At 33.5% G+C, this 26548-nt stretch overlaps 1 protein-coding gene across 1 annotated transcript; it reads right to left on the reverse strand.

Moving 5' to 3' along the window:
• Positions 1-11545: 11545 nt before the first annotated feature.
• Positions 11546-21112, reverse strand: LOC106765043 (ubiquitin carboxyl-terminal hydrolase 17). The gene is made up of 11 exons (XM_014649530.2): positions 20483-21112; positions 18365-19487; positions 18196-18284; positions 17898-17983; positions 17644-17806; positions 17434-17554; positions 17097-17254; positions 13302-13386; positions 13018-13227; positions 12559-12620; positions 11546-12444 (listed from the first exon to the last, which is right to left on the reverse strand). The coding sequence occupies exons 1-11, from the start codon at positions 20770-20772 to the stop codon at positions 12018-12020; spliced, it is 2814 nt and encodes a 937-aa protein (XP_014505016.1). The 5' UTR covers positions 20773-21112; the 3' UTR covers positions 11546-12017.
• Positions 21113-26548: the final 5436 nt, after the last annotated feature.

Genomic DNA, 26548 nt, shown 5'->3' on the forward strand with positions numbered 1-26548 from the left:
AATATCACGCACATGACTCTTACATGAAAGACATTCAACAGGATGTTCAACATTTGAAGACTCTTTCATTTCTAAGTTGCAAATTTTATTTCTCAAAATTACTTCCTCATCTAATGCCTTATCATATTTAATTTGCAATTCTTTAAACTCCTTTTTCAAATTTTTTGAGCAACATTTAATTTTTCATAATCATTAAGCAACTCAAGAAAAGATTTTTGTAAATCAAACTCACTAGTGTCAAGGCTAGAGCCACTTACTTGGCTTGTAGTGTCATCGGTAGCAACCATCAAACATAGGTTTGCTTCTTCAACAGAATCACTTGAACTACAAGTGCTTGATGCAGTATCCTCCCAAGCAATGTAGGCCTTCTTCTTTTTGTGAGATTTCTTTGCTTTTCTTTTGTTGCTTGAACAATCAGCTTTCACATGGCCTCTTTCACCACATCCATAACATTTGAAGCTTGATGCGGAGCCTTGATTGTTCTCCTTCTTCTTCTTCAAGATTTGGCTTTCACTTTTTGCCATTAAGCATACATTTTCTTCCTTATTAAAATCACTTGAGCTTGAGGAGTTTGATGTAGAGCTTGAATCACACGGTGTCAACTTATCCACATCTATGACTTCATTATAACTGTGCCTTAAAAATTTNNACATTTCCTGTGCACTTTTATAAACAGAAACTTTGAAGAATTCATTAGGGGTTAGTGCAGATAAAATTATATTTCTAGCCTTAAAATCAAATTGGGCTCTTCTATTTTCCTCATCAGTGCAATCAAAATATGATTTTTCTACTTCTACACCATCAACTGTAATTTTTGGAATATAACGACCACTTTGTACAGCTTCCCAGATGCCTCTATCAACAGACCCCATAAAAATTTCCATTCTAACTTTCCAGAAAGCATAGTTATCTCCAGTAAAAAGTGGAGGTCTGTTTATGGAAGCACCCTCAGCATATACAACGTTTTGATTGTGACCGACCATTTTCGCAAATATTTTGAAAAACTATCAAAGCAAGCTCTTATACCAATTGTTGGTATCGGAGGGGGTATTTTTCGAAGAGTATAACGCAGTGGAATTAAAACTTAGAAAGCGTATAAGCGTGTTCGATCACAGTTAAAACGAAATTGGTCCTTTTTAGCAAAAATAATTTTCTTTCAGAAAATTAATCAAACAGTTGATATACGTAAAATAAGATGAGTGTAGGGAATAGAAAAATCACACGAGTATTTTTATGCTGGTTCGATTCAACAGAGTCTACGTCCAGTCATTAATCACTGTAAAGAGTGATTAACAGTTCCACTAAAAACAATCTCACAAATTACAATTAAGTGAACAAAATATAAAAGAACCTTCCTTCAACGAGCGAACCGGAAGAAGACCACTCTTCCAACTTGAAGAGAACCGCTCCGGCAATCGACCAACGATTCGCGAGCTTCTCCTTTCACAAGACCAAGCAGAGCACCTTGCTAACTCGAAGAGAGTCTGCTCGGACTATCGACACACGATACGCGTGCCTCTCCTTTTACGAGACCAAGCAAGGGAACAATGAACAAAAGCTTCTGAGAACGTTCCTCTGACACACAGTGTTCTATTAAGCTTTCTTAGTTCAAAATGTTGCTTCTGAAAATTTCAAAAACCAAATATATAGCCAAGTACACTGAATCTCAAAGGTCAGGTCCCAACTGCCATGAATAATCGATTATTGTAAGTGAGTGGAGATTACAAGCAGCTAGGGCATTTTTTGATGAAAAACCTGTCACCGCTCAGCACCAGTTACCACTCAGCGTGACTGCTGTTGTTGCTAGATTTTTGTGTTTTTCTGTGTTTTCTGGTTGCAGGTCGCGTTGAGGGCTCCTGTTTTTCCCTCGACAGTGATAAGTAGTGTGTTTGGAAGAGGTTTCGTAATTTACTATTGCTTAATGAGATTTCTTTTGGTCTTGTGGATTGTATTTGATGTAGGGATGGCCTCCTGATCAGGCAAGAGGATCAAAACCATTGGAAACAAGAGGAGGGAACCGGAACTGTTCTATTCAAACAAGTTCCTCTCCCGTAGACATGAGCAACACTACCTCATTGTCCAAGATAGACGACTTTTGATGGAGCGCAAGGCAGGATGGATACTAGACTTTGCTCCACAATTTGGAGAGGAACTGGGGAGCAGACACTGGGAGAGATTAGACACTTATACTACACCAACCAACATAACAGTGGTGAAGGAATTCTACACCAATGCACAACCATTGGGTGACTCTCACACTCAGGATTATATGAGCTATGTCATAGGGAAAATCATTATGTATGATCCTGACTCCATTAACAGGTTCTTAGATACTAAGTGGACAGGTGAGCAGTGTCAATTTGCACTAAACATGGACGAGGGGACAGACTTTGATGACATAAAGAGTGTGTTTTGCGTGACTGGAAGGCATTTTCTTAGAAACAGGAATGGTGCAACTGTGCACATTAAGAGAGTTGCTTTAACACCCTTGGCGCAGTATTGAATGGCGTTTTCTCATGCCAACATTCAACCCTGCTCTCATGTCTCGAATGAGATACAAAGTTGTGCCATTATTGTGAACAACCAGGCACCCTTGGGGAATCCTTCTCTTATTACACACCTATGTCAGTTAGCTGGGGTAGACACTTCTACTCCACCACTGAAGAGACTGAGGAAAGCTATTGATGAAGCCTACTATAGGCAATATTGTGGTGGATATGAGGCAGCCCAATCGATGGCACCACGACGCCCTAAGAGGAGAGGACCACCGTAAGCACATGCACCGCCTCAAGAGGCAGAGCTATTTCAGATGAGAGGCATGTATATGTCTCTGATGGAGGCCAAGTTGTAGTCTATCCACAGAGGGCAGGTGGCCACTGTTGAGATGATTATTGGGCTTTATGACATACCTCCTGCACACCGGTGGACCATGGACGAATTCAACAATGTGGTGGCATGGCCAGAGGAGCAGGCACAGGCTAGTGGAGTTGGAGCAGTTGAAGCTCCAAACATGGACGATAATGATGAGGATGATGACTTTGAGGATGCTGAAGAAGGAGAGGAGGAGGATTCTGATGACAGCATGGGCTGAGGAGATGAGATAGCATCTACTGATGGATGCTATATGCACTAGAGCATAATTTTTCTATCTTTTGTTTTGTAATTTTTGAACTTATTTGTTTCGGTTTTTAGAATAGATTTTGATGTACTTGGTTTGAAACTTTATCTGATGCAGTGGTTTGATATTGATTTTGTATGATGAGTATTACTTGATGATGCTTGTTATTGATTGATGTTGGGATTGTGCACTATATGTTGATATAAAGGCGGTGTTCACAATTTGTGTGAACAGATGCATGATGTTGTGATTGTGATTATGATGCTAAGCAGGATGTTTATCTGGGATATTTGGAATGTTGAGTAAGCCTATATGTGAGGTTTTGAGCTCCAGAGTATTTGTTGTGAATGATTGTTATCTACTTGGAAGCATGAATGATTTTGCCCAGGTTTCTACAATTGAATGAATTGCATTCTTGTGTCATATGATCAAGGCTATTTTTTATTAGCCCTTTCTTAGCCAATGCATGATTTTCGTCCCAATGTAAAAGAGCACAATGTGTTCTACCCTTTGAACCTTGAGCCTTATACATGAGAAAAACCCTTTTGAAAATCTTTACCTTGAGTTAAGTTGAGAATCATTGTGTGGTATTGATAAAGGTTCAAGTTTGGGGTTGTTGGGAAAGTTGAAAAAGAAAAATAATCATAGAGTTAAGTGTTGAGCAAAGCATGAAAAGAAAAATATAGAAAAGATAAAATGAAAGAAAGAAAAGCTCAATGCAAAAAGGGGAAAGTTGGGAATGAGTGAGATTGGTTGTTTAAGGAGAGTTTGTGCTTGAATGATAAAGTATGAATGAATCTCTTAACTCAAGGATTTTATGATCTAGAAAAACCAATTTTTCTTGTTAGCTCAACCACGTTATAAGCCTTGAAAAGTCCATGTGATGACATGTGTGTGTGAGTATATTTGATTGTGGTAAATGAAAGGCAATTTTGTTTCATGTGACATGTGGATAATAGAGGGAAGGAGTGACCTCTAAAAGCACCTGTGTGATTGAGTGAAACACTTTATCTGGTGAGGAATGATTCCATGAATTCATGATTACATTTGTGCTTAGTTAATTGATCATTCATGAGAACAACATCTGTTAGAGATTATGTGATTGTGTGAACATCATGATGAGTTGTTGTGAAGCAAAGCATGTGTGCATTTTGACCGAATTCTATTAATGAGCTGATTTGTGTAATTACTTGTTTTGAAAGTAAGAGTTTGGAATGTGTTGAACCATTGTGTTGATTGGTGGAAGATTGAGTTAAATCTTGTTTGCTTGAGGACAAGCAAAGTTCTAAGTATGGGGTTGTGATAATGGTTGAAATATCGTTATTTTATACTTAATTTTGACACTAAGCACACCCTTTATGACTTAGAAACTAGCTTGAAATCATGTTTTTAGCTTAAGTTAGAGAATAAGAGAGTTGAAGGTAGTATTATTGGTATTATGTTTGGTTTTCCTTGTTTTGGCAGGAATTAACATGAATTGGATGAAAGAAGTTGAAGTAGTAAGGAGTTGGACTCAAGAGACGAAGGAAAAGTGCATAAAAGAAGAATCGCAAATGGCGTTGAGCGCAATTTCCATCGCTGAGTGTTGGTCTCGTTGTGGAGTTCTATGGACGACGCTTAAGCGCCAATGCTGAGGGGAAAAACAAGTGTCGCAGCCACCGTTGAGCGACACTTTTACCACTGAGCGCCAGTTTCTTCAGTGAGTTCATTGCCACGCGCCAGGGCGTCAACGCTGAGCGATACTTCTGAGTGTCGTGCCTACTGCTGAGTGCCAAAACTAGCATTGAGCGTTGTCAGCGTGGGCCTGGGCCAGTTTGTTGTTATTTTTATGAGCTATTAAAGGATTTGGCTTAATACCCCTGATGGTCCCTATTTTCGTCAAGTGCATTCACTTTGGTCCCCATGTTTTTTTTCTATTCAATGTTGTCCTAAAGAGTGTAATTTTTTTTCAATTTGGTCCTTTTTGCTAACGTCGTTTAAATCATTAATGGAAGACAGTCTAGGTGTGCACAATAGTGTTTTGATGGCATTTAACTACTGCCACGTCACCAAAAGTAGAGTTTCATTGCTTTAGCTTTGCCTCCTCTAGCTTCTTTCCCCTTTCGAAAGCCTTCTAAGCTAGAACTCCTTCCCACACCATATCAAATCACGTCCAAACATTTCCGCAAACACCTGGTGTGCACCTGCGTCTTCATTCATCCAATCATTCTGTTGCATCAATTTTGTCCAAGGAGCCATTTCTTCTTGAAGATAGAAGTCACTTCCATCACCCACCCCAAAATTAGGGTTCTGCATTTGAGGGAAACCTTCCTGCACCTACGCCGCGAGAAGAAGGAAAACATTGCTTGCTTTTCTTCAATGGAGGATGATTTCACGAATTGTGCAGCTCATGGTAGCATGAAGAAGACGAACCTAGTTGTGTAAGAAAGCACTCATGGTGGCCGGTGGAGGCAAGCAACGGCGCGATTCTAGGTTTCTTTATTTGGGATTTTTCTGGATTTCGTTGTGGTTCTCTGTAGGTCGGAGAAGATGATGGCCCTGGAGCTTTGCACAATGGCGGCAAGGATTGTCGCGCTGATGATGAAGCTCTCGATTTGGATGATTCATGGCTGATGCACGAGAATGAAGATTCGAATGGAGTTCGGGATTAGGGTTTCGTGATTTGGGGTAGATTGCAACTTTGATGGTGGTGGCCATGGAGGTTCTGCGTGATGGCTGCCATGGTTCTCTGTAGGTGCGACTTCACGGCGACATGGTGACTTTAGACGATCTCTCTGGCAGCGATGGCGTTAGGGTTCGGTGGCGGTAGGGTTCGATGGGCTGAAGGTTGAAAAAGATGGTGACGTGGCAGTAGTTAAATGCCATCTCAACACTGTTGTGCACACCTGGATTGTCTGCCGTTAACATTTTAAACGGCGTTAACAAAAAGGACCAAATTGAACAAAATTTACATTCTTTAGGACAACATTGAATAGAAAAAAAAAACATGGGGACCAAAGTGAACGCACTTGACGAAAATAGGGACCATCAGGGGTATTAAGCCTTAAGGATTTTATTGACCTAGAGGGTCTATCTTTTGGCAGAAGGAGACGCAGCAACACTCTTTTCACCCCCTCAGAGGCGGATTTTGGATGCAAAAGCTCAAATCCACAATTTCTTTGGTTCTATCTTTCATTCTTTTCATTATTTTCATCTAGTTTCACCATGTTTATGGTGAACTAAACCTCCATTGTTGTTGGGAAATGATGTAATCCTTTGAAACACTCATGTATTGAATTGATTCTTTATAATATATGTTTTACTTCATTAATTGTTAGGGTTTTTCCTCTACACTCTATGCATGCTTTTTTTAACTCATTCAATTGAATGATCTTTCATTTTGTCGATATGGACGCATACAGGGAAATCTAGACTTGGGGAAATTCTCTCGGGAACAATATTACCTAGACATAGGAATAGGAGGATCGATTTCCTTTAAGCTTCTGTGCGAATGTAATGCATAATTAATTGTTAGGGAGACAAGACATTGTAAACTAGTAATTAAGAGTAGGCTCTCTTCACCGAGACATCGAGTTTTGGGTAAATTAGAAAGTGGCCTTGACATTAATGAAGGAGTTGAATTCGTAAATACATGAGAGTGGATAGGATGAAGTCGGAAACCCCAACAACATAATTAATCCATATATCATTCACTTGTGTATTCTTTTGGTCAATTGATCAACAATTGGATTCATGTTTATTTTCTGTTTTACATTATAAACACTGATTTTTGTTTCTCAATTCTTAAATAATCAACAAATCACATGATTGTCTAGGCCAATGAGTCTCTACGGAAAACAATACTTGGTCTTACCATTTATATTACTTGATACGACTCGGTACACTTGCGGGAGTCTTAACAGAGTGGTTTACTTGTCCAATGAATAAGACCTCTAAGATCTTTTCTTGTAGACTAGTATAACAAGTGGTTTATTTCTCTAGTGACTGGTTGACTCACCCAATGAGTTTGCATAATTTTTTGAACTAGGTAGATATACCAGATCATAACTTGTAATATCCAAATATTTATATTCCTTTCTTAGCTCAAAAATACTACCATTAATTCAAATACATACCTCATATAGAAAAAATTGATCAAAAAGATATATCTAACTTAATTTCATATATCATGATATGTGTACATTAATCAAGAATTTGTGTAAACCTCACTAATCAATTTTCAACAATCATGTTATACCATTTAATTCATCAAAAATTGCATTACTCAAAAGATATCATGTCTTTTCTACAACAAAATCATTAAACTAAAACAATGTTATAACTCTGATTGAAATGATCTTAATTTCTAACAGTTTTAACTCTCACAAGATGTTTTATCTAAAAAAAATTAAATCAATTATCAAAACAAACTCCAATAACCACCAAGAGACATAGATTCATCTTGAACTCTCTTGAGTCACATACAAACAAACAAATATCACATACAGTCGAAAAATTCAAAATGACTCAAGAAAAAAGAAAAATATGAACTTACTTAGATCGCAAATTTGATCAAATAGATTTTTTTTTTTTAATTCTTGACAAAGACACCTATGATGATCTCTTATCTTCAAAGAAATCAAAGAAAAAATCAGAGGCCTACAGAGAATGTATAGAAAACTTAAAAAAATAGTTTATAGACAGCATGTAGTTTTTATATAATAAAAAATTTTGATTAACTAATTTTTCTATTTATAAGTCTATATTTTAATAATGAAATAATAAGATATCATTTATAAAAACTACCTCTACTTTTTAACTCTTTTTAGGTTTTGTATAAAAGAAATTATTAACTAAATTTTCTATTTATAAATTGATATTTTAATAATAAAATAATAAAGTATCATTTATAAAAACTAGTTCTACTTTTTAACTATTTTTTTTTAGGTTTTTACTTAATTAGAATTAAGGTGGTTTTTATTTATATTTTACTTGAGGAACACTGCTTTAATTTACTTTGAATAATTTAGGAAGCATAGTATTATATTTTATTTTAAGGTTTTATTTATCTATTTTCACTTTCAATTTATAAACTTATCATATTGATTTTAATTTTTCATTTTAAATATTTGTACAAGAAATAGGAAAAACCTAAAAGAAAGTGTTTCTTGTATGTATATTTCAAAACAAAAAATGACAGAGGATATCGTGATCTAATACAAAGAAGAAGAAATTTTTAAGTAGTATAAGTTTGAGGAAAAGTTCTCTCTAAGAAGGAGGATATAATAGAGGATTGTCTCTTAATCATACAAAGAAGAAGAAATTTCAAGTGGTATGAATCTGACAACAAATTCTCTTCAAAAAAGAGGGTATGATAGAGGACTATCTTCTGATTCAATACAAGAAGTTGGGGAGGAGATTTTGCAATTCAAACTATGTGAAGACATGAATATCATAGCTTGAAACACAATTATAGAATTAATTTTAAGCATTTAAAGTGTTTGTAATTTATTTAGATTTTGTAAGTTCGTTGAAGGAACCATTCGTTTTTGTTTCTAATTTTCAAGTTATTTTTGGTCCATTATCTTTGGACTTTCTTTTAGGGTTTATTAGGTTTCTTAAGCATTTGTGCCTATAAGGGCACCAAATATATTTTTAAAAACCTTGGATGATCATTATATGAAAATTGATTTTTCATTGAGGAAGAATCTCTTAATGTTTGGATTAAAACTCTTATTTTTATTTTTATGGCTAATCTTCCTTGACTTATAATCTATTATATTGTACCATCTCCAACTCTAATTCTTATCAAAGATGACAATCTTTATAGTGAATCTTCATTGACTTGTCTGATTCTTATTAAAAATGACAATCTTTATAGCGAATCTTCATTAACTTAACAATCCTTCATCTCTCTCTTTTTTACGTTTTCTTCTTTAATTTATTTTTGTTTAAGGCGTTTAAGAATTTAAATTTGGAATAATCATACTCTTTCATAAATACGATTGTATCATCTGATACAAGAGCGTATCTTCTAGAATCTATAGATTGTATAAAAATATGAGTTAAAAATAATGCGAAATTTTCGTAATACATAAAAATGGGAAAACCAAAATAAATAAATAAATAGTACCTTATTTTAGCTTTTGTTGATGATCTTAAAAGAGCTTACTTCATCATGGGTGTAAAAGAAAAACAAAAAGGACACATTGTAATTCATAATTTGCCATCTTTTCCCAACTTTCTCACCTTATGCTCAAGCAAAACATCCATCATAGGGCCTACACAATTTTAATCTCCTGTATACATATTTCAACTTAACTAAGCTCTCATCTTCTTAACTTTCCCTTTCTTTTTTTCTTCTACAAACTCATCTTATACTCAACCAAACAAAACATTAACATTGTGTTCATTTGAGGTCATTTCCTATGGAGAGTAATTAGGTGTGATGACTTGCGAGTTACTTTTTGCTCATTTGTAAGAATTTGCTAACAATTGATACGGCAGATTAGCAGGATATTCCTATGATCCAATCTTGTCTGACTTTATGGGATTTGAGGATGAATGATGCACATTTACAATAATATCCCTATTAAATCATCATATGTAGAGCTGTCAAAACGGGTAATTCGACTCGACCCGGCCCAGCTCACCACAGGTTGGTCACTTAGTGAACTAACCCAACTCGGCTCATTTATTAGCGAGCTAGAAAAATCTGAACCCGGTTCGACCCACCACGGGTTGGTGGGTAAACAGGTTGACTCACTAGCCCATTTAATTACAATTTTTTTAAAATAAAAAAATTACAAACTTTCTATATTCAAATTTAAACAAATTTCACTCCCAAAAAATGATGTTAAACTAAAGACAATTCAAAATAATAATAAAAAGTATAATATAATCCAAATATCATCCAAAAACAAACACAAAAAACATACAAAAGACCTGCTCCTTGAAGAATTTCAGTGAAGAAGTGAGAGTAGCAGCACCGTAAATGAGAGCAAGTTCTGTGAGAGTGATTTGTGAGAGCAGAGGTTACTTTTTTGGTATACATAGTGAGTGAAAAGAGTATTTTATTTTTTAGAGTTTCACAAATAAAATAACAAATTAAAAAACTAAAATTAAGTAGGTGAATTGGCGGGCCAACCCGGCCCACCACGGGTTCAACCCGCATAAGCCTGGTTTAAATGAGCCTCTGACGTGCATAAAAAAAAATTCAATTTTTTCAAACCCAACCTAACTCGAACCCGTGATGAGCCGAGTTGACTCGCGAGTTATGACGCATTTTAACGGCTCTAATCATATGCATAGGCATTTTCATGGACAAACAACTACTTTGTTTTGAAAGTGATATTTGGTTGCAACGTGATTTTGAAAGATTCTTGACCCATACAAAACATAATCTATCCCACATTAATGATTATCACTAATGCAGACTTCACAATTCCATTCAATCGTTATTCGCATTATTATCTTTTACATTATCTTTTACAGATTTAATTAAATTAATTACAACGAAAATAGTTTGTAATCATCATTAATAAAATAACATTATATAATATAATATAATAATAAACAATAATAATAGTAATAATATATTAATTTCTACTATAAGAAAAAAACAATAATCCTGTATTATAATCTATTAAAAAAATTATCTATCACATCAATCAAATCACTCAAATTTTTACAAACTTCATTTCTAAATATTAACTTTTAAATCTTTTTAAAAAAAAAAAACATTTTATCTCAAAATCCACTTAACTCTCTCTCAAATGCATCCCAAAACTGTACAAAACTTATCACATTGGAGCATCCCAGCCCAAGACAAGAAAAAACCTCAGACCAGTAGAGACTTCAAATCACATGAAAAAATCTCACCTATGTTTGTTCAACTACTTACATATTATAATTTAAAGAACTTTTGAATTATAATAACCTATCTAAAAGTTCTATAACACCAAGAATTTACAGATTAATTCAACTTTTTTAAACATCAAAGCTGATCTTACAAAATGAAATATATTCGGAGTACAATAGACCCTCCGTCCAACTTTTCTTAGCATTCTTTAAGAAAAACACATTCCATAACATACATGAGAGCTTTTAAAACTAAGTAGAGAGCTTATTAGTTAACTCGCAAAAAATTATAGAACGTACTGCATTTACGTTTTCATTAAGTACAACTGAGTATTTAGTCTTGTTCAATCAACCAAAAAGTAATTTTGTTTTATAACTAAGCTAATTCTTTTAATCTCTTCAAATAGCATTCATTTTTAATTACGAAATAGATTTTTAAGCACATTATAGAGCTTGTTTGATTGGTAGTACAAGTTCTAAAAGTATAATCAATATTAGGATTTTTCTTTTATAAAGTCACGTTCCAATCACATTCAAGATTCAAAATAAAATATTGAGACAGTATCGCCCTATTTGCTTTTGGGCAAAGAAACAGAAGCAGTATATTGTTTGTTACTGAATATCTCAAATGTTTTTGATTTACAAAAGAAACAGAAAAATATGACAGTAATCTTTATGTGTCGAAACAATTAAATGATTTGGGACTTGGTGAGAATGAGAGCAGCCTAACCTACAAATATATTATTATTTACGGCTACGGTTCAGGGCATCCCAACCTTTGTATAACTTGACTTTATACAAGCAAGATACACCACAATTTCTATCCTGCTCCCTGTACAGAGTCAGTCTCCCTAAAACTAACGCCAGTCCTACCACTTTTATCTAACTTCCTATTCCTATGCTCTATCATTATGTCAGGATCAAAAAGGGCAAACACCTCCACCATTCCTTTAACTATCTACCAAGCATGTTCCTGTACAAAACACCATCTATCTCCACCTTTGAACTTCGGGGAGGTGGTTGGAACCCAGTTGAATGCAGCAAAACTGAATCATGTGGGTCAAATATCAAAAGAGGGAAAATATCTAGAGTGGGGAGAAGACGACAATGAAGGGGCAATCTTGGAGTCTGAATTTCTAAACATGCTGCCTGAGCCGCGTCCCAAATCACCAAAAATATAATCAGCAAAGTCATCCGTACTGGTTGAATCACTCGTGCTATCTGTACTGCAAGAACCTTCGTCAGAATTGCTGCTTATAAGGGATGAATTATCACTTGATGAATCTTCTTCCAAAATCCTTCTCTGGCGGAGAAACTTTGAATAGACATCAAAGGAAGGTGAACCATCTACAGAAGTCAAATTAACTCCAGCACCAGAAACAGTAGATAGTCGTCCCTTCACTACGGCAGTTTTTCCATTGACTTTCCATTTTAAATCTGAAGATACTATACTGTTCCTGATTAATCTAGGGGCCCTAGGTGAGCACCTACCAGGAGGTTCAGAGAGTCAGGGAAGCATGAAATGATATAATTAAAAGAAACCTAAGACAGTGACCAATAAGATATCAACCAAAAAATAAATCCACAATCAGAAGGGATACCTTGCATAGAAAAGCATGTATGCTCCTTTTGCCAAGACGCTTTCCAATTCAACAGATGTCACCTGCAAGACAAGTATGATTGATGATTAAATGAGTTCTAAGCTACATCTGCAGTGGAAATATCAATAGATCAAAAATAGACTCTGTATCTTAAATCTACAAACACAATGCAAGTACAAGATTAGTTTTCAATATAAGTAATAGAATTGTATTGTTGACACAAATTTGTTTTCAATATAAATAATAGAATCACGGATAATGAGTTGCTTTTAAACAGATCATATAGATCCACTAAGATTATGTACTTCAAACTTTATTCAAATATTGCTTATAACAAACTACAGATTGCAATTTCAGCTTATGATAACCAATGGGTAAGGGAAAGCATAAATCCACAATATATATAAGAACCATACAAATATGCTCTCAGAAATTCAAATAAATGGAAACTTGACATACCACGCTATCATCAACCTTGAACCACCTGCCTTGAAAATTCTTCACATAGCAAACATAGTGACCCGAAAAAGTAGTATTCATAGTATCCAGGTGAACAACTACCCCATATAGCCTGTATATAGCCAAATCACTAGTCCCACTCATAAAAGGTGCCAAGTCAAGTATTTCAGGAAACTGGATAGGTTTATTGAGCTTCCCAAATTTTCCTGACTGCAAAACAGCAAATATAATCTTCATACAAGACAGGTGGCAAAACCTTCACCTTAAATTTAACACAAAAATACCTTAAATCTCTTTAATGCAATTGTAAGAACATTAGGTGCCTCCAAAACTGTCATCCTCTTCTTAGCCTTCTCGTAAGACTTGCACCTGTTTAACATAGAAAAGTAAGGAAACTATTTTAATTTACAAAAGCTTAGAAAGCAACAGAAATAAAACTCAAACAATAATGTACAAACAGTGTGACAAAGATGACCTCACTTAACACATGAAGTTTTAGAAAAACAACATAAACAGCGTGACAAAATTTTTGGCCAACAGAACACCGGAGGAAAAAGAAGATAAAAAAGAGGTTTTGGTCCCTAAGTTATAAAAAATGTATCAAATGAGTCCTTTTGTAACTTGAAATACTGTTTTTGGTTGTTTCTTAACAACTGCTACATCTTTAGATTGCTCTGATTTGTTTCTTAATAATAACAGCACTTTAGATTGCTCTTTGTACTTTGACCATGAACATCAAAAAAGGACTCATTTGATACATTTTTTATAACTTAGGAATCAAAGGTTTACATTTTTAAAAGCGGGGACTAAACTGAACATCCGCTCATAACTTAGGGACCAAAAAGAGGTTTAAACCTAAAAAAGAAAGCAATGCTCTTTCGGGAATTGAATCCTGAACATGGTGGTGACCATAAAATAAAACAAGATTCTCACTTGATTAAACAGGTAGATTGAAAACGCAAAGTTGTTTCATTCTGTGAGCATAAATCTGCAGTCATGTGAGGTTTGAGTACTTTACCAAACCTCAAGGAGTTCAGCCTGGAGGGAGAGCTTGGTCTTGACGGAGAGCTCGGCCTTGACAAAGAGTTTGACCTTGAGAGATAGCTCGGCAGCTCGACCTTGAGGGAGAGCTAAGCCTTGATGGAGAGCTGGCTTGTAAGAGGTCAGCCTGGAGAGCTCTACCTAGAGATCTCGGCCTCGAGAGCTTGGCTAGAGGAGCTCGACCTGAATAATTGGGCTTGGAGGAATTTGGCCTAGGTGAGCTCAGCCTAGGGGAGCTTGGCTTGAAGGAGCTCGACCTCAAGGAGCTCAACCAAGGGGAACTCAGCTTGGAGGAGCTCGGCCTGAGGAGGTCGCTAGAAGGGAGCTAAACCTAGAAAGCTTGGCTTAGAGGAACTTAGCCTAGGAAAGCTCGATCAGTGAGTTCAGCCTAGATCGGTGAGCTCGGCATCATGGAAGAGCTCAGCCTAAAGAGCTTGACTTAGAGGAACGAGGCTACACATGCATATGATACAGTTACTTTAATAATAATAATTACAATGCTACAACCTAATTTTTATAATATGTTATTTCTTTATTTTTAAATTTTTGCTCATAACCGTGACATCCCAAAATTTGGGGTGTTACATTTGGTATGAGAACCAGGTTTTCGAAAATCTTTTGGGGCTTTTGAAGAGTGAACTCGTCTAGCTTTTGTTGTGTGACTTTAATATATGTGAATGTGAATGATTGTGTGAATTGCATTGGTATGTGCATGAATATGTGGATTGGTCTTAGGTCTCTGGGAAGTTGTCTAATGTTTCTATTTGTATATGGTTTGGTAATTTATGTGTAAATTATTTTAGAATTGATTTAGTTTTTAGTTTGAATCTTTATAGTTTGTTTGCATGATGAGAATATATGTTGAATCTTTCTTGCTATCGATAGATGTGAATAGATTATGGTTTTTGTTTTTTTTTTTTATGATTTAAAATACATTGATGGTGTTCTTTTGATATGTTAAAAAAATTGTTATTGTATTATGAAAATTTATGTAATTTTTGGCAAAGCATTTGATGTTCAGCACGGTTTATGCTTCCTTAGTGCAATTTTCGGAGATGAAAATTCTTTTGTGAAATGTAAGATCCGGGAAAATAGAGGTTTTAAAAATAAATTACTTTGAGACTTTAGGTTTTTGTTTGGAAATTAGTGTTTTTGAGTGTATATTTTTGTTATAACATAATTGTTATGTTATTTCTTTATTTTTATATTTTTGCCTAGGGCAAAAAGGTCTTTTACCTTTATTTAATTGATGTGGAAATTAATTAAGGGGGTGTAGAAAGGAAAAACATGCAAATTAAATAATCTAGATATTTAATAAAATGATATTATGTAAATCTTTTAGAAGATTTAGTTATTATTTTAAAAATTAGTTAAATGGAAATTGGAGATATAATATTGTTGGGTTTAAAGATTAAAAGAGATATTATTATTAGAGAAAATCATTAATATTTTAAAAGATTACGTGAATTTAAAGAAAAAAGATTAGGTGGTTGATGATATTTTAAAAAGTAGTTAAGAGAGAATAAAAGAGGATATCTTAGTGGTTTTAGAGATAATTTGAGAGATTTTATTAGATAGAATAAAAGAAGATAAAAAAGGGGAAGAGTAAAAGGGAGTCTGCATTTTGTTACCCTAAAATGAAAAAACTAAAATTAGAAGGTTAAGGGTGAGAAAAGACATTTTCTAGGAGAAAATAGAGCCGAGAACCAGGCATCGAAAGGGAGAGGACCATCAGTGACGTTGTGAAGCTTTCTTGGTTGTTGTTTTGGTTTTGTATGATCACTGTTTAATTCATTTGAATGTTGGCGGTCGTGTACATATTAACATGTGAGTTAACTTGGGTTGTAGTTCATGAATAGAGGTGTTGTGCTGATTTCCATTTTTTCCTCTTGTTTTTGGTATTATTTTTGAATGATTCATGAACGTTGTGGTGTCGTTATCACTGTTTTGATCCTTGGATGTGCTTGTATAATATACGTTTAGCTTTAAATGATGGAGGTTTTGAAGTACAGTTTCACTCATTGTGGAGAGGGCATGGGTTCATGTGTCATGGGAGAATTAATGTGAGTAAGGTTGTTGGACAATATGATTTGAGTATGCATAACTATTTCAGCTGTGCGATGCGGGAAAAGTCTTTTCAACCATGCGATGCAGGAAGAGGATGGTTTGGGTACTGATGACTGTTTTGGCCGTGTGATGCGGGAAAGAGGTTTCGTGTGATACAAGAAGTGGGTGTTGTGTGACTCGTAATGAATTGGTTATGATGATTAGGTGGTGTGGTAGTGTAGGGGAAATAGACCACTAAGTTGTGATGATGATGCGTGACCGTATTTAAGTTTTTAGTGTGTTGTTGATGTGTTATTATTGTGATAAATGTTTAGCACTTGTTAGTTATATTATTATGTTTATGATTGATCCTCATTTAGCTCACTCCTATGCTTGTGGTTGTGGTTTCCACTCCTATGTTTGTGGTTGTGGTTTCCAATGCAATGATCGTTATACGGAAACAGATGATCATGCAGATAATTCGGATACGGTATTACACGACGAGCAAATTGAGAGAATTGGAAAATTTACAGGTTTATTTTAAATAAAATACTTTATTGGCAATTTTATTTTGTAATCAATTGGAATTATAGTTTAGTTTTGGTTAATTGTAAAGACTTATTAAATTTGGATTTCCACAATGATAATATGTTTTAAAGTTTTAATTTTTTTGCTCGTAACCGTGACATCCCAAAAATTAAGGTGTTACAGTACAAACAAAACAAAAAACTTCAATTTCCACAAAAGCTAAAGGAGAGGCAAATATCACCTAACTCCAAAACGGTATGCACTAACATACTCTTTGAGCTTGTTTAGTTTATATAATATTGTAAGCATTCCACTACCTCAATTTTTCTTGAATGAAAATAATAAACTAAGAGGCAAATATCACCTAACTTCAATATGGTATCCACCACCAACATATTCTTTGGGCCTGTTGAGTTATATAATATTGAAAACAACAGCAAGCAATGATAATATTTGAAACCAACCTGACACAGTTGTACTTGTTTTCCCCATCCAGAGTCTCAGCAGTTGTAAACTGTCGAAGGGCATCCTCCAGGGTTGCTATCTCCCCATCTATCTCAACAGTCAGATCCATCATCCTTTCTTGACGCTCAGATTTCCCTCCACACTTCATGCATTTTATCTGCCAATAGATTATCAGCTTTACATCATTGCGCATCTTCTTCCATCAGCAAATGATGGCAAGAATAATAGCTCTAAGTATTTAAAAAACAACCCAACACTGTACTATACCTATAATTAGGGAAGTTATAAAAACATCTACAGATAATTGCAATTTTTTCAGATAGAAAAAAGGTTTACCTTTGATTGAAGATATCCTCCAAAAGTTAGGCCCATTAAATTGGTTTCCTCTTTTAATGAGTCTGATGTTTTATCCCCAGAATCCATAAGGCAGACAGATTGCATTGTCTCAACAGCAAGCCTTGTTAAACGTTACGGGACTTATTAAATTGAAGTGAAATGTATTACAAGAATTATAAAATATCAAATTACACAGATTCAATATAATACCTTAGAAACTCATGTGCATCTTCTTCCCTTCCATTACCAAGTTGACTCCCAATATTCTGTAGTTGAGAGAGTAAGCCCACAGGTGAGATGGGAGATTTTGTGTCTTTTGACTTCAAAATCAAACTTTCAAACTCACAAGTGAAACACCACTTTTTATTTGCACCTGAAATTAAATTAAATATTAACCCCAGGAACATTAACACAGTATTCAAGTGCATGATGATTCCAATATGAAACTATGATTGCACACATACATGATTTAGAATGAAGTCCTTGAAGTAAATAAGCAGTCAGGGGTGGTGTAAAAGCCAAGCACTGGAGTACAGCATTAGCATAACAGCTGCAAAATGACAGTATATTTAGGAAAAATAAGTAAATCCACTTCTACAGGTGCTAACTGGTCGATTCTATAAAATTCTATAAGAAAATATGAGAAACTAACAATTTAGATCAATCAATTACCAACATAGAAAAGAACAGCATATCACACCCACACTATTAAATTATTTAATAAAAATGTCATAAATAGTGCACACAAATAATTTCAATTACCTGTTTCCACAGTTTACGAGACCAAATGGTTGCAACTGCACTCTGTTCAAGTTAAAAAGCTTGACAAACAAATCATATGGAAAATGACCCTGCAACAAATTAGAGGAGAATGTCAGATACTAGCTCCTATTGGAACAGAAGAAAGCAAAAAGACTTCTTCAGTAGTAACCTTGTCACTATATTTTCCAGTGATATTACTCCCAACTGCTAATGGGAAAGGTTTAGATGATTTTGATCCTCTAAACTGATCAGAAGCTTTCAGGACAGATGTTTCTAGGTCATTCTTAGACTTTGGAGAGCCAACAACCCTAGATGAAGTAACAGTTCCAGACTGGATGCCTTTATTCCCACATTTCGTATCAGCAAATGACTGACGTATACTTTCAGCTAACTCCAAGGTGCTACTAGGGTTGATAACATGATTTGATACCCTAGAACCAACTGTTTGCAAATTATGGACGCTCACAGCATCGGCACAACCTGAAGAATCAGCTATATTTTTCTCTGAAGATGATGATCCCAGCATATTGTTCTCAACTGACTTTGGAGAAGAATCACCCTGGGATGGACGATGGTCACTATTAGAGTCATCTTTTAACCTTGTTGAATCAAGTGTTTCATTCCTGAATCCAGAAGACACTGTGGAAGGCTCAATTGTTGATCTTTTCCGCATACGCAAACCAGAACTGCTATCTGATGATGTGAGCTTACTCTCTTCTTTTCCCGAACCAGGTGTAACTTGATATAATTTATGCATTTCTGGATAATCATCTACTGAATCGACCAAGCTAACAAACTTAGGTGATAATGGAATGGATTCATCAATGTTGCTATGACTTGAAGTGGTATCAGAAGTGTCATGGGCGTGATTCACAAAAATATGTCCCTCAGATCTATCGTGTTCATTTGAGATGACACTCTCACAGACAGAAGAATCATCAGATGATTCACTGGCACCGGTGGATGCTGAGAATCCAGAAAATGAATTACTGGATAATTCAGAATTAGAGCCTGTAACATTTCCCTCTTGAAGAGAGTCATCTCTTGCACTATCACCATTTGCTCGTGAAATATTAGAACGGCTCTTTTCAGACAACAAGGGATTCTCAAATGCTGTTGCATACTTTGTGCTTTCAGTCTGAGACCTCTGTTCATGGATTCTGCGAGCATCAGGATCTGCCACGTTCTTTCCAAGATCACTAACCAAGTCATCAGACTGGCAAGTTGCGATGGCAGGATGGCATTCTTCTTTGTGACCTTGACGCCAATGAACAATTTGGCACTTTCCAGAACTAAAACACATGAAAAAAAAAAGTCAGCAATATTGACCGAATAATTTTCTTAAAAAGTAAGAAGACAGAAATATGCAGAGAAAACAACGAATCAGAAAACTTTGTAACGTTGATTGGACTCTGTCATGTCAGTTAAATCATTCAAAAAACTGTGCAAGAACACAAAAATCCAAGAACCTAAAGAAGGTCTTTAAAACGTGAATGCATAACTTCCGGCTATAAAATTTCATTCCCTAAACTTCAGAAAAACACTTAATATAACACATGTTTGGTTCAGATCTACTATAGACTTGCAATTTTCCTTTTAATTCTAAAAGAGAGTAGCTGCTCCTTTATATGACGATGAGACATGGAATATGTATATTTCAGGTTGGACACCAAACACGCAATTTATTTTCCACAAGGAAAGAGTGTTCAAGTTCGGTTTTATGTTCATACCCAAACTTACACACGATTCTATATTTTCACAGACAACAAACCTTCATTTTGTAGAAAGCTACAAACAACTGATCTCGTGATCGTTTAACATGTTCAAGTACGAAGCAACAGAATTTACATGTCTTTCCTTTGCGGCTTACAAGCAAACTAAGCATATCATAGGCCATACACCCAACACGGAACCCACTCCACAAAAACAACCCTAAAGGACCACGAAATCAATAGCAAACCCCGTGCAGGTAACGAATTACAGTAAAAAAATATAATTCAAAAAATAATTATCCATATTCAACACAAAGCACAGCAGTAACAAAAGTATTTAAAAGCAAAAAGAGACACGAGTTCAGTTTTTTTCTTCTATTTCCAATTTTCAGAATATGAGCACCTAAATTTGAGTTTATACCCTCATAATCCTAACGGCTAATTAGCTACATATACACCTACAGAAAGAGAAAAGTTAACCAACTCAGTACAGCAAAAATGGCCATCAAAGAGAAAAATTAAAAAATAAATAAGTGTAATTAACCGTATAGAAGAAATTAAAATCGAGAGCGTACCAGTAGTGAACCGCTTTGCACCTAGCGCAACGTGTAGTGGTGGGAGAGAAACACACGGCGCATACTTTGTTCTTCGGGGCCGAAACGACCCCGTACCGGTAATACGAAGCCTCGGTCTCGGCCCTAACGGTCTCCTCCTCGGCGAGAACAAGCAGCCGCTTGATCTCCTCCGCCCTGGCCTCCGCGCGCCGCAACCTGCGACGGAGAACGAAGCTGATCGCCGGCAAGACGAGGCAGACCACGGCGACGAGGACCAGGCTCCGAAACCCTAGATCGATAGTGACACGCATTTATCCAGCGAATGCGAGGGAACGCGCGCGGGGGCGCATGGACGGTGTGAGAGCGAGCGATCGCGGTAGGGGTCTCTCTCTGGCTGGGCGGTGACGGCGACGCGGGTGAGGTTAGCGGGAAAAAACGAGTATGGGAGTGGGAGAGGAGGCATAAGTAGCTGGAAGCAGCAGAGTGAAGGTCGGTGACGTGTCACGCGTGAGTGTGTGGAATTGGAATTTTAACGGAAGAGGAAGAAGACGATGAAAGTGCTTTGCAAATTTCGATTTGGGCAAGGGAGAAGAAACAAAGGGGATTGTTTCTGCTGTAGAAGATGAATGAAGGAAATGGAATTTTACCTTATTTGGAATTTAGGAGGAGGAGAGAGATAAACGAGACTGGTAAATAAAATAATATATAATTAATATTTAATTGTTGCCGTTGAGATAGGTTGTTACGGAATTTAAGAAATTGATGATCGAGGAAAGGAATTTAGCAACACTGAATTGACTATATTTTATATTACCTCGTCAAAATATTCCTACACTCCTTATAATAAATTCTTAACAAAATTTAGAGTTTGATGCAAAAACAAATTCTTTAATTTGTCTTTAATTTTAAGTTTTTTTAACCATTTTTACAGTCCACAAATAAAGAAATATTAAATTTTTCAATTATTAATATTTTTACATGGATAATGATATTTAGACAACATCTTTTGACAATATCTCAACATCATTTTAGGCGTTATTCTGTTATTGGTCCATGAATGTTTATGATTATTATTATTGATTGTGGAGTAATTTTGGACCAATAGAGAATGACACGTAAGATGTTGTTCAAATGTTGTCTAAGTATCATTATCCTTTTTACATTAAGCAATTTAGTGTATGAAAATCTCCTTTAGTTTGAAATTTCATTTGGCTTTGTTGTAACATACTAACTTTTATTTCGTTAAAACTATCTTCCATGTAAAGTTATAATTTTTTTTTCTTAAATATGGAACAATTCAAATTTAATTAACAAGAATACTTGTAGTTTTGAAAAACATTTGAATAAAAGTTTTATATTATTGAAAACATCTTTTGTAGAGTTATTCATCTAAAATTATTATATTAAGATTGATAATCTTAATCATCATTCTTTCTTTCTTAATTCAATTTGGAGTATATTTTCAAGTAATATTGTCTCAAATTTTTCACAAGTGATGTTGTATATTATAAGTTATAAGATTTTAGATTATATTGTGTGCTTTCTTGTTTTTCTTAAGGGCTTGTAAACTATAATTTTTTTGTGGATTAACATAATTAGGATAATTAAACAATTGATTTAGCTCTTTTTGTGAAGATAAATTAATATATTTTTTCTTGTCCTTATGTAATACTGTTATTAATTGCATCGATTTTATTTTACATTATATGGTAGCATGGTTAATTATAGTTACAATATTATGTATAAGAACATTTTAAATTTTAAAGAAAATAAAAAATATCAAATAATAAAAAAATTGAAGAGAGTTATTACATTATACATTCGTTTAACCATTTAAGTCTGCATTCAATCTATATTTGGAAAGAAAGAATTCTTCATGAAATTTCAAATGAGATTCCCATTAATTCTGTATTATCAAACGTTTAATAAATATAGAATTTATTATATAACTACTCATATTTTATAAATAATTATAAAACTCCTAATATTTCTAAAGTCTATATTTTAATTAAGTTTATATTAAATTTAAATAACTGTATATTATGTATTAAAATATATAAGTGTAAAGAAATCATAATAAGAATTGAAGTAACAAACATAATTTGTAATGAATGAGTTGGTAGTCTGTATTAATAAAACATTATTAAATCTTTCTAAAAGTTGTTGATTGAAAATTTATAGATAACTAAAATTATTAAGAAACTTTTTATGATTAAAAAATATAATATATATATATATATATATATATATATATATATATATATATATATATATATATTTCAGCCTTTAACGTTGGTAAATGTAACAATGTTGAAAAACACAAATAAATATAAACAGATTTTGCAAATCTTGAAAAATATGGATATTCCAGATTTCCAAATAAATGCTTCTTAAAGCATAACTACATTTCTATATTTTAAAAAATTAAGAATATGACAAAAATATCAATATAATATAATTTCAGACCATAATATTTTATGTTATCATGTTAAGATAAAAAAATATAACTAATCTTACGTATCAATACAATCATTATTTAATTATCTCCATCATTTAATTATTATTTTACATTTATTACAAATGAAATATTTAATTTTTTATTGTATAAATATGTTTATAAATGTTTTAAATAATTATATGAATATTAACTTCAAATGAAATTTATTATAAATTTTTTATTTCTCAAACTATTCAACTGTATTTCTTCCTAAAAGTAATATTTTTTTTTAAATTCTCTATTCTTTTAAAAACGTTTATCATAATAATACTTCTATATTATAAAAAAGGTTTAATACCTATTTTGGTCCCTCTTTTTGGGGGGTTTGTTCAAAGTGGTCCTCCCTTTTTTAAAAAGTTCAATAAGGTCCTACTTTTTGCAAAAACTGTCCAAGTTAGTCCTTTTTGCTAACGGCGTTAATTCTGCTAACAGCAGAGCTGTCAGCTAGCAAATATTTGATGACTTGTACAAATAAAATTCGTTTTAGTCCTCATATTGGTTTAAAAATGTTCATTGTGGTCCTCGTATTGGTTTAAAAATGTTTATTGTGGTCCCGTTTTGGTTTAAAAATGTTCATTGTGGTCCTCGTATTGGTTTAAAAATGTTTATTGTGGTCCCGTTTTAACACAATTTTTGCAAAAAGGACTAACTTGCACAGTTTTTGCAAAAAGTAGGACCTTATTGAACTTTTTAAAGAAGGGAGGACCACTTTGAACAAACCCCCCAAAAAGAGGGACCAAAATAGGTATTAAACCTATAAAAAATAATAATACTATAATATTTTCTATTGAAATTATTATACATTATAAAAAAATAATTTAGTTCGAATTCAATTATATAACTTTAAAATATATTCATAAACTCAAACTAAAATATTAAAAAATTAAATTCAGATTTTATTAAAAGAACGCACTTGTTTATATTCAAATCGCACCTCGTGAGTATATTCCTAATTTTAATTTGTGAGGTTATTTTAATTATTCTATCGTATGCATATAATATAGTTCTGAGCAGTAAACAAAATAAATTATATTTATCAATTATTCATTAAAATCTATGCGAATATTAATATTTTATGTTATCATGTAACAAATTCTTATACGAAAAGTATGAAATTTCAGCATCAATTATTAAAAATAAACTTTAATGTAAACCACCTAACAATAGGAAGAAAAATCAAAATAGTTGGTCTGGTATGAAATTGGTGAGTGGGTGTGATATGAAATACGTTTTCTATTCACTCTTCAAAAGTCCAAATCTCGTGGAGAAAACCATTTATTCACAATAACAATCACTATCACACGAGCTATTGACTTTCTCATTAATTTCTTTTAAATATATTCTTTAAAGAGACTGGATGTATTATTTTTCATATCATAATATTATTTTTTTGCAGTACAAATTAGAATATGATATTTTAAATCTTATTTAAGAAAATCCGAGTTATAATGAGATTCTTATGTTTAAGTTAGATTTTATAAAATAAAAAATGCATCGCAGGTTTCTTATAGAAAAGATCTTAAATTTAAGACTGTATTTTACTATTAAACAAAATAATATCATTAAAATATAATAATACTAATACTATTATATTTTAGATGATCTTATAATTAATTATTTTTAGAATTTTCCGAATTTTGTCAAATAATGATTGTATATATATATGTATATTCAATATTTTGTTACTAACTATTTTTCTATGGTAATGTTTAAATATATATTTAAAATTATGTGTAGTTACTTGACATATGTTTATGTTAAGTATTCTTTCAATAGTTAGAAATGGAAGAATTATATCTTATTTGGAACAATATTTTTAATTTCTTTCTCGCATATCTTTCAATCTTGTTCTTGAATTGTTATGACTAGACAAATCTTAGCATTGTTTTCATCGATTAGAGTTATCATTAGAATCAATATTTTCAAATAAGTCATTTATTTCTTTGACTTTTATGGATTTAATCTATTTGTAGCTTGAGATGGTGAGATAATCAGACTTTGGTGTATCTAAAGGTCTCTTACATTTGTAACATATTCCTTTTCCTTTCATTTTCTTTCATCAAATCTTGTGTACTTAGTTTTTGTTCTTGATAAGGATACCTGCGTATCCTTTTTAGAATTTTCTCAAAGTTCTTGGTTATGAGTACTGACATCATTTCAGTTGTTTCGGTCTTTGTCTGCACCCCACTACTTTGATCTCTTTTGTCTTTAGATTCTCTTACTTTTCATAGATTATGAAGGATTTTTATGTTGTGCTGAATTTTGCAACACCAACATTTTGAAATGTATTAATGATTTCAGTAATGTGAATAACATCTTCTTCAGAGATTTGTACCTATGATGGTTGTTCTATTCACATTTAGACAAAGTATTAAATAATAATATACCAAGTTTTGGTATTTAGTTGAAGGAATATTAGAAGGACTTTGTGACAGAAGAAATAATGCAAGGGTATCAATGACAATTAGAAATCATGAAGTAAAAACGAAAAAAGAGGGCAAACATGTTTCTTTTTATGGTTTTAATATTTTAATTTGGAATAATTTTTTGTGTTCAGTTTAAACTAATTTTCTCGGTTTTCGAATTTAAAAAAGAGTTACTTTTTTGTTTTTAATTTTTTTAACCAAATATTATTAAAATATTTTATAGACATAATGTATAATATAACCATATATAATGAATATTATTTTTCGTATATATTTTTAAAAGGCTTAATATTGGTCCCAATTTTTGTCCGTTTTGTTTGAAATGAATTTTTTCTTTTTAAATGTTCAATGTAGTCATAAACATCGTAATTTGTGTTCAATTTAGTTATTTTTACAAACGTCGTTTAAATCCTTAACGACCAAATATCTAGATGTGCAATCAGTGAATTAAATATCATTTATTGGCTGACGTGGACACTTTAAGACATAGTAGGTAGATTTTTTATTTTTGGAAGTGATTTTCTTATATTAGGGTTTTGATTTTTCAACTGTGAACGTATTATTTTCATCAATTCTGAGTTTAGTGGGTTCTAAAACAAGGTTTTTGAGGTGTGGAGTGAAGGTTTGATCCTGGTTTAGTAGAGAAACCCAAATGCGTAATCAAAAGAAACCCAAATGCGTAGTCAAAATTCACATACAAAACACAAGAAAGCACCACCCATGATTGTGATCTGCAAACTCCACAAATAAGAACACAAGAACAGATAATCAAAACCCTAATTCTCTCCACCGATCTACAAGGTAGAAGAACCCCAACCCAATTCTGAATTTAGAGGAACCAATTATTTCTCAAATCAAAGCGCAACGAAACATTATATCCCAAATCACCAAAAATCAGATAACCAAACAAAACCCTAAGGAACCCAATCAAAGACAAAAAGGGAGGAGGAGAATGAAGCTTCCTCCTTATGCCACAAAGTTAGAATATAGAGAAGAAACTTTCGTCGCTGTTGTCAGAACTGCTGTAGCGGAATTGTTAGCGTGGAATAACAAACCAAGAGGGGGGTGAATTGGTTATATTTCTTTATCGTGCCTTTAAATTATTTTTCTCACTTTTACTTACTAAGCGGATAATTAAAATAAATAATCAGAGTAAGGAAGAGA

This window comes from Vigna radiata, chromosome 6 (genome assembly GCF_000741045.1).
Source record: "Vigna radiata var. radiata cultivar VC1973A chromosome 6, Vradiata_ver6, whole genome shotgun sequence".
NCBI lineage: Eukaryota > Viridiplantae > Streptophyta > Magnoliopsida > Fabales > Fabaceae > Vigna > Vigna radiata.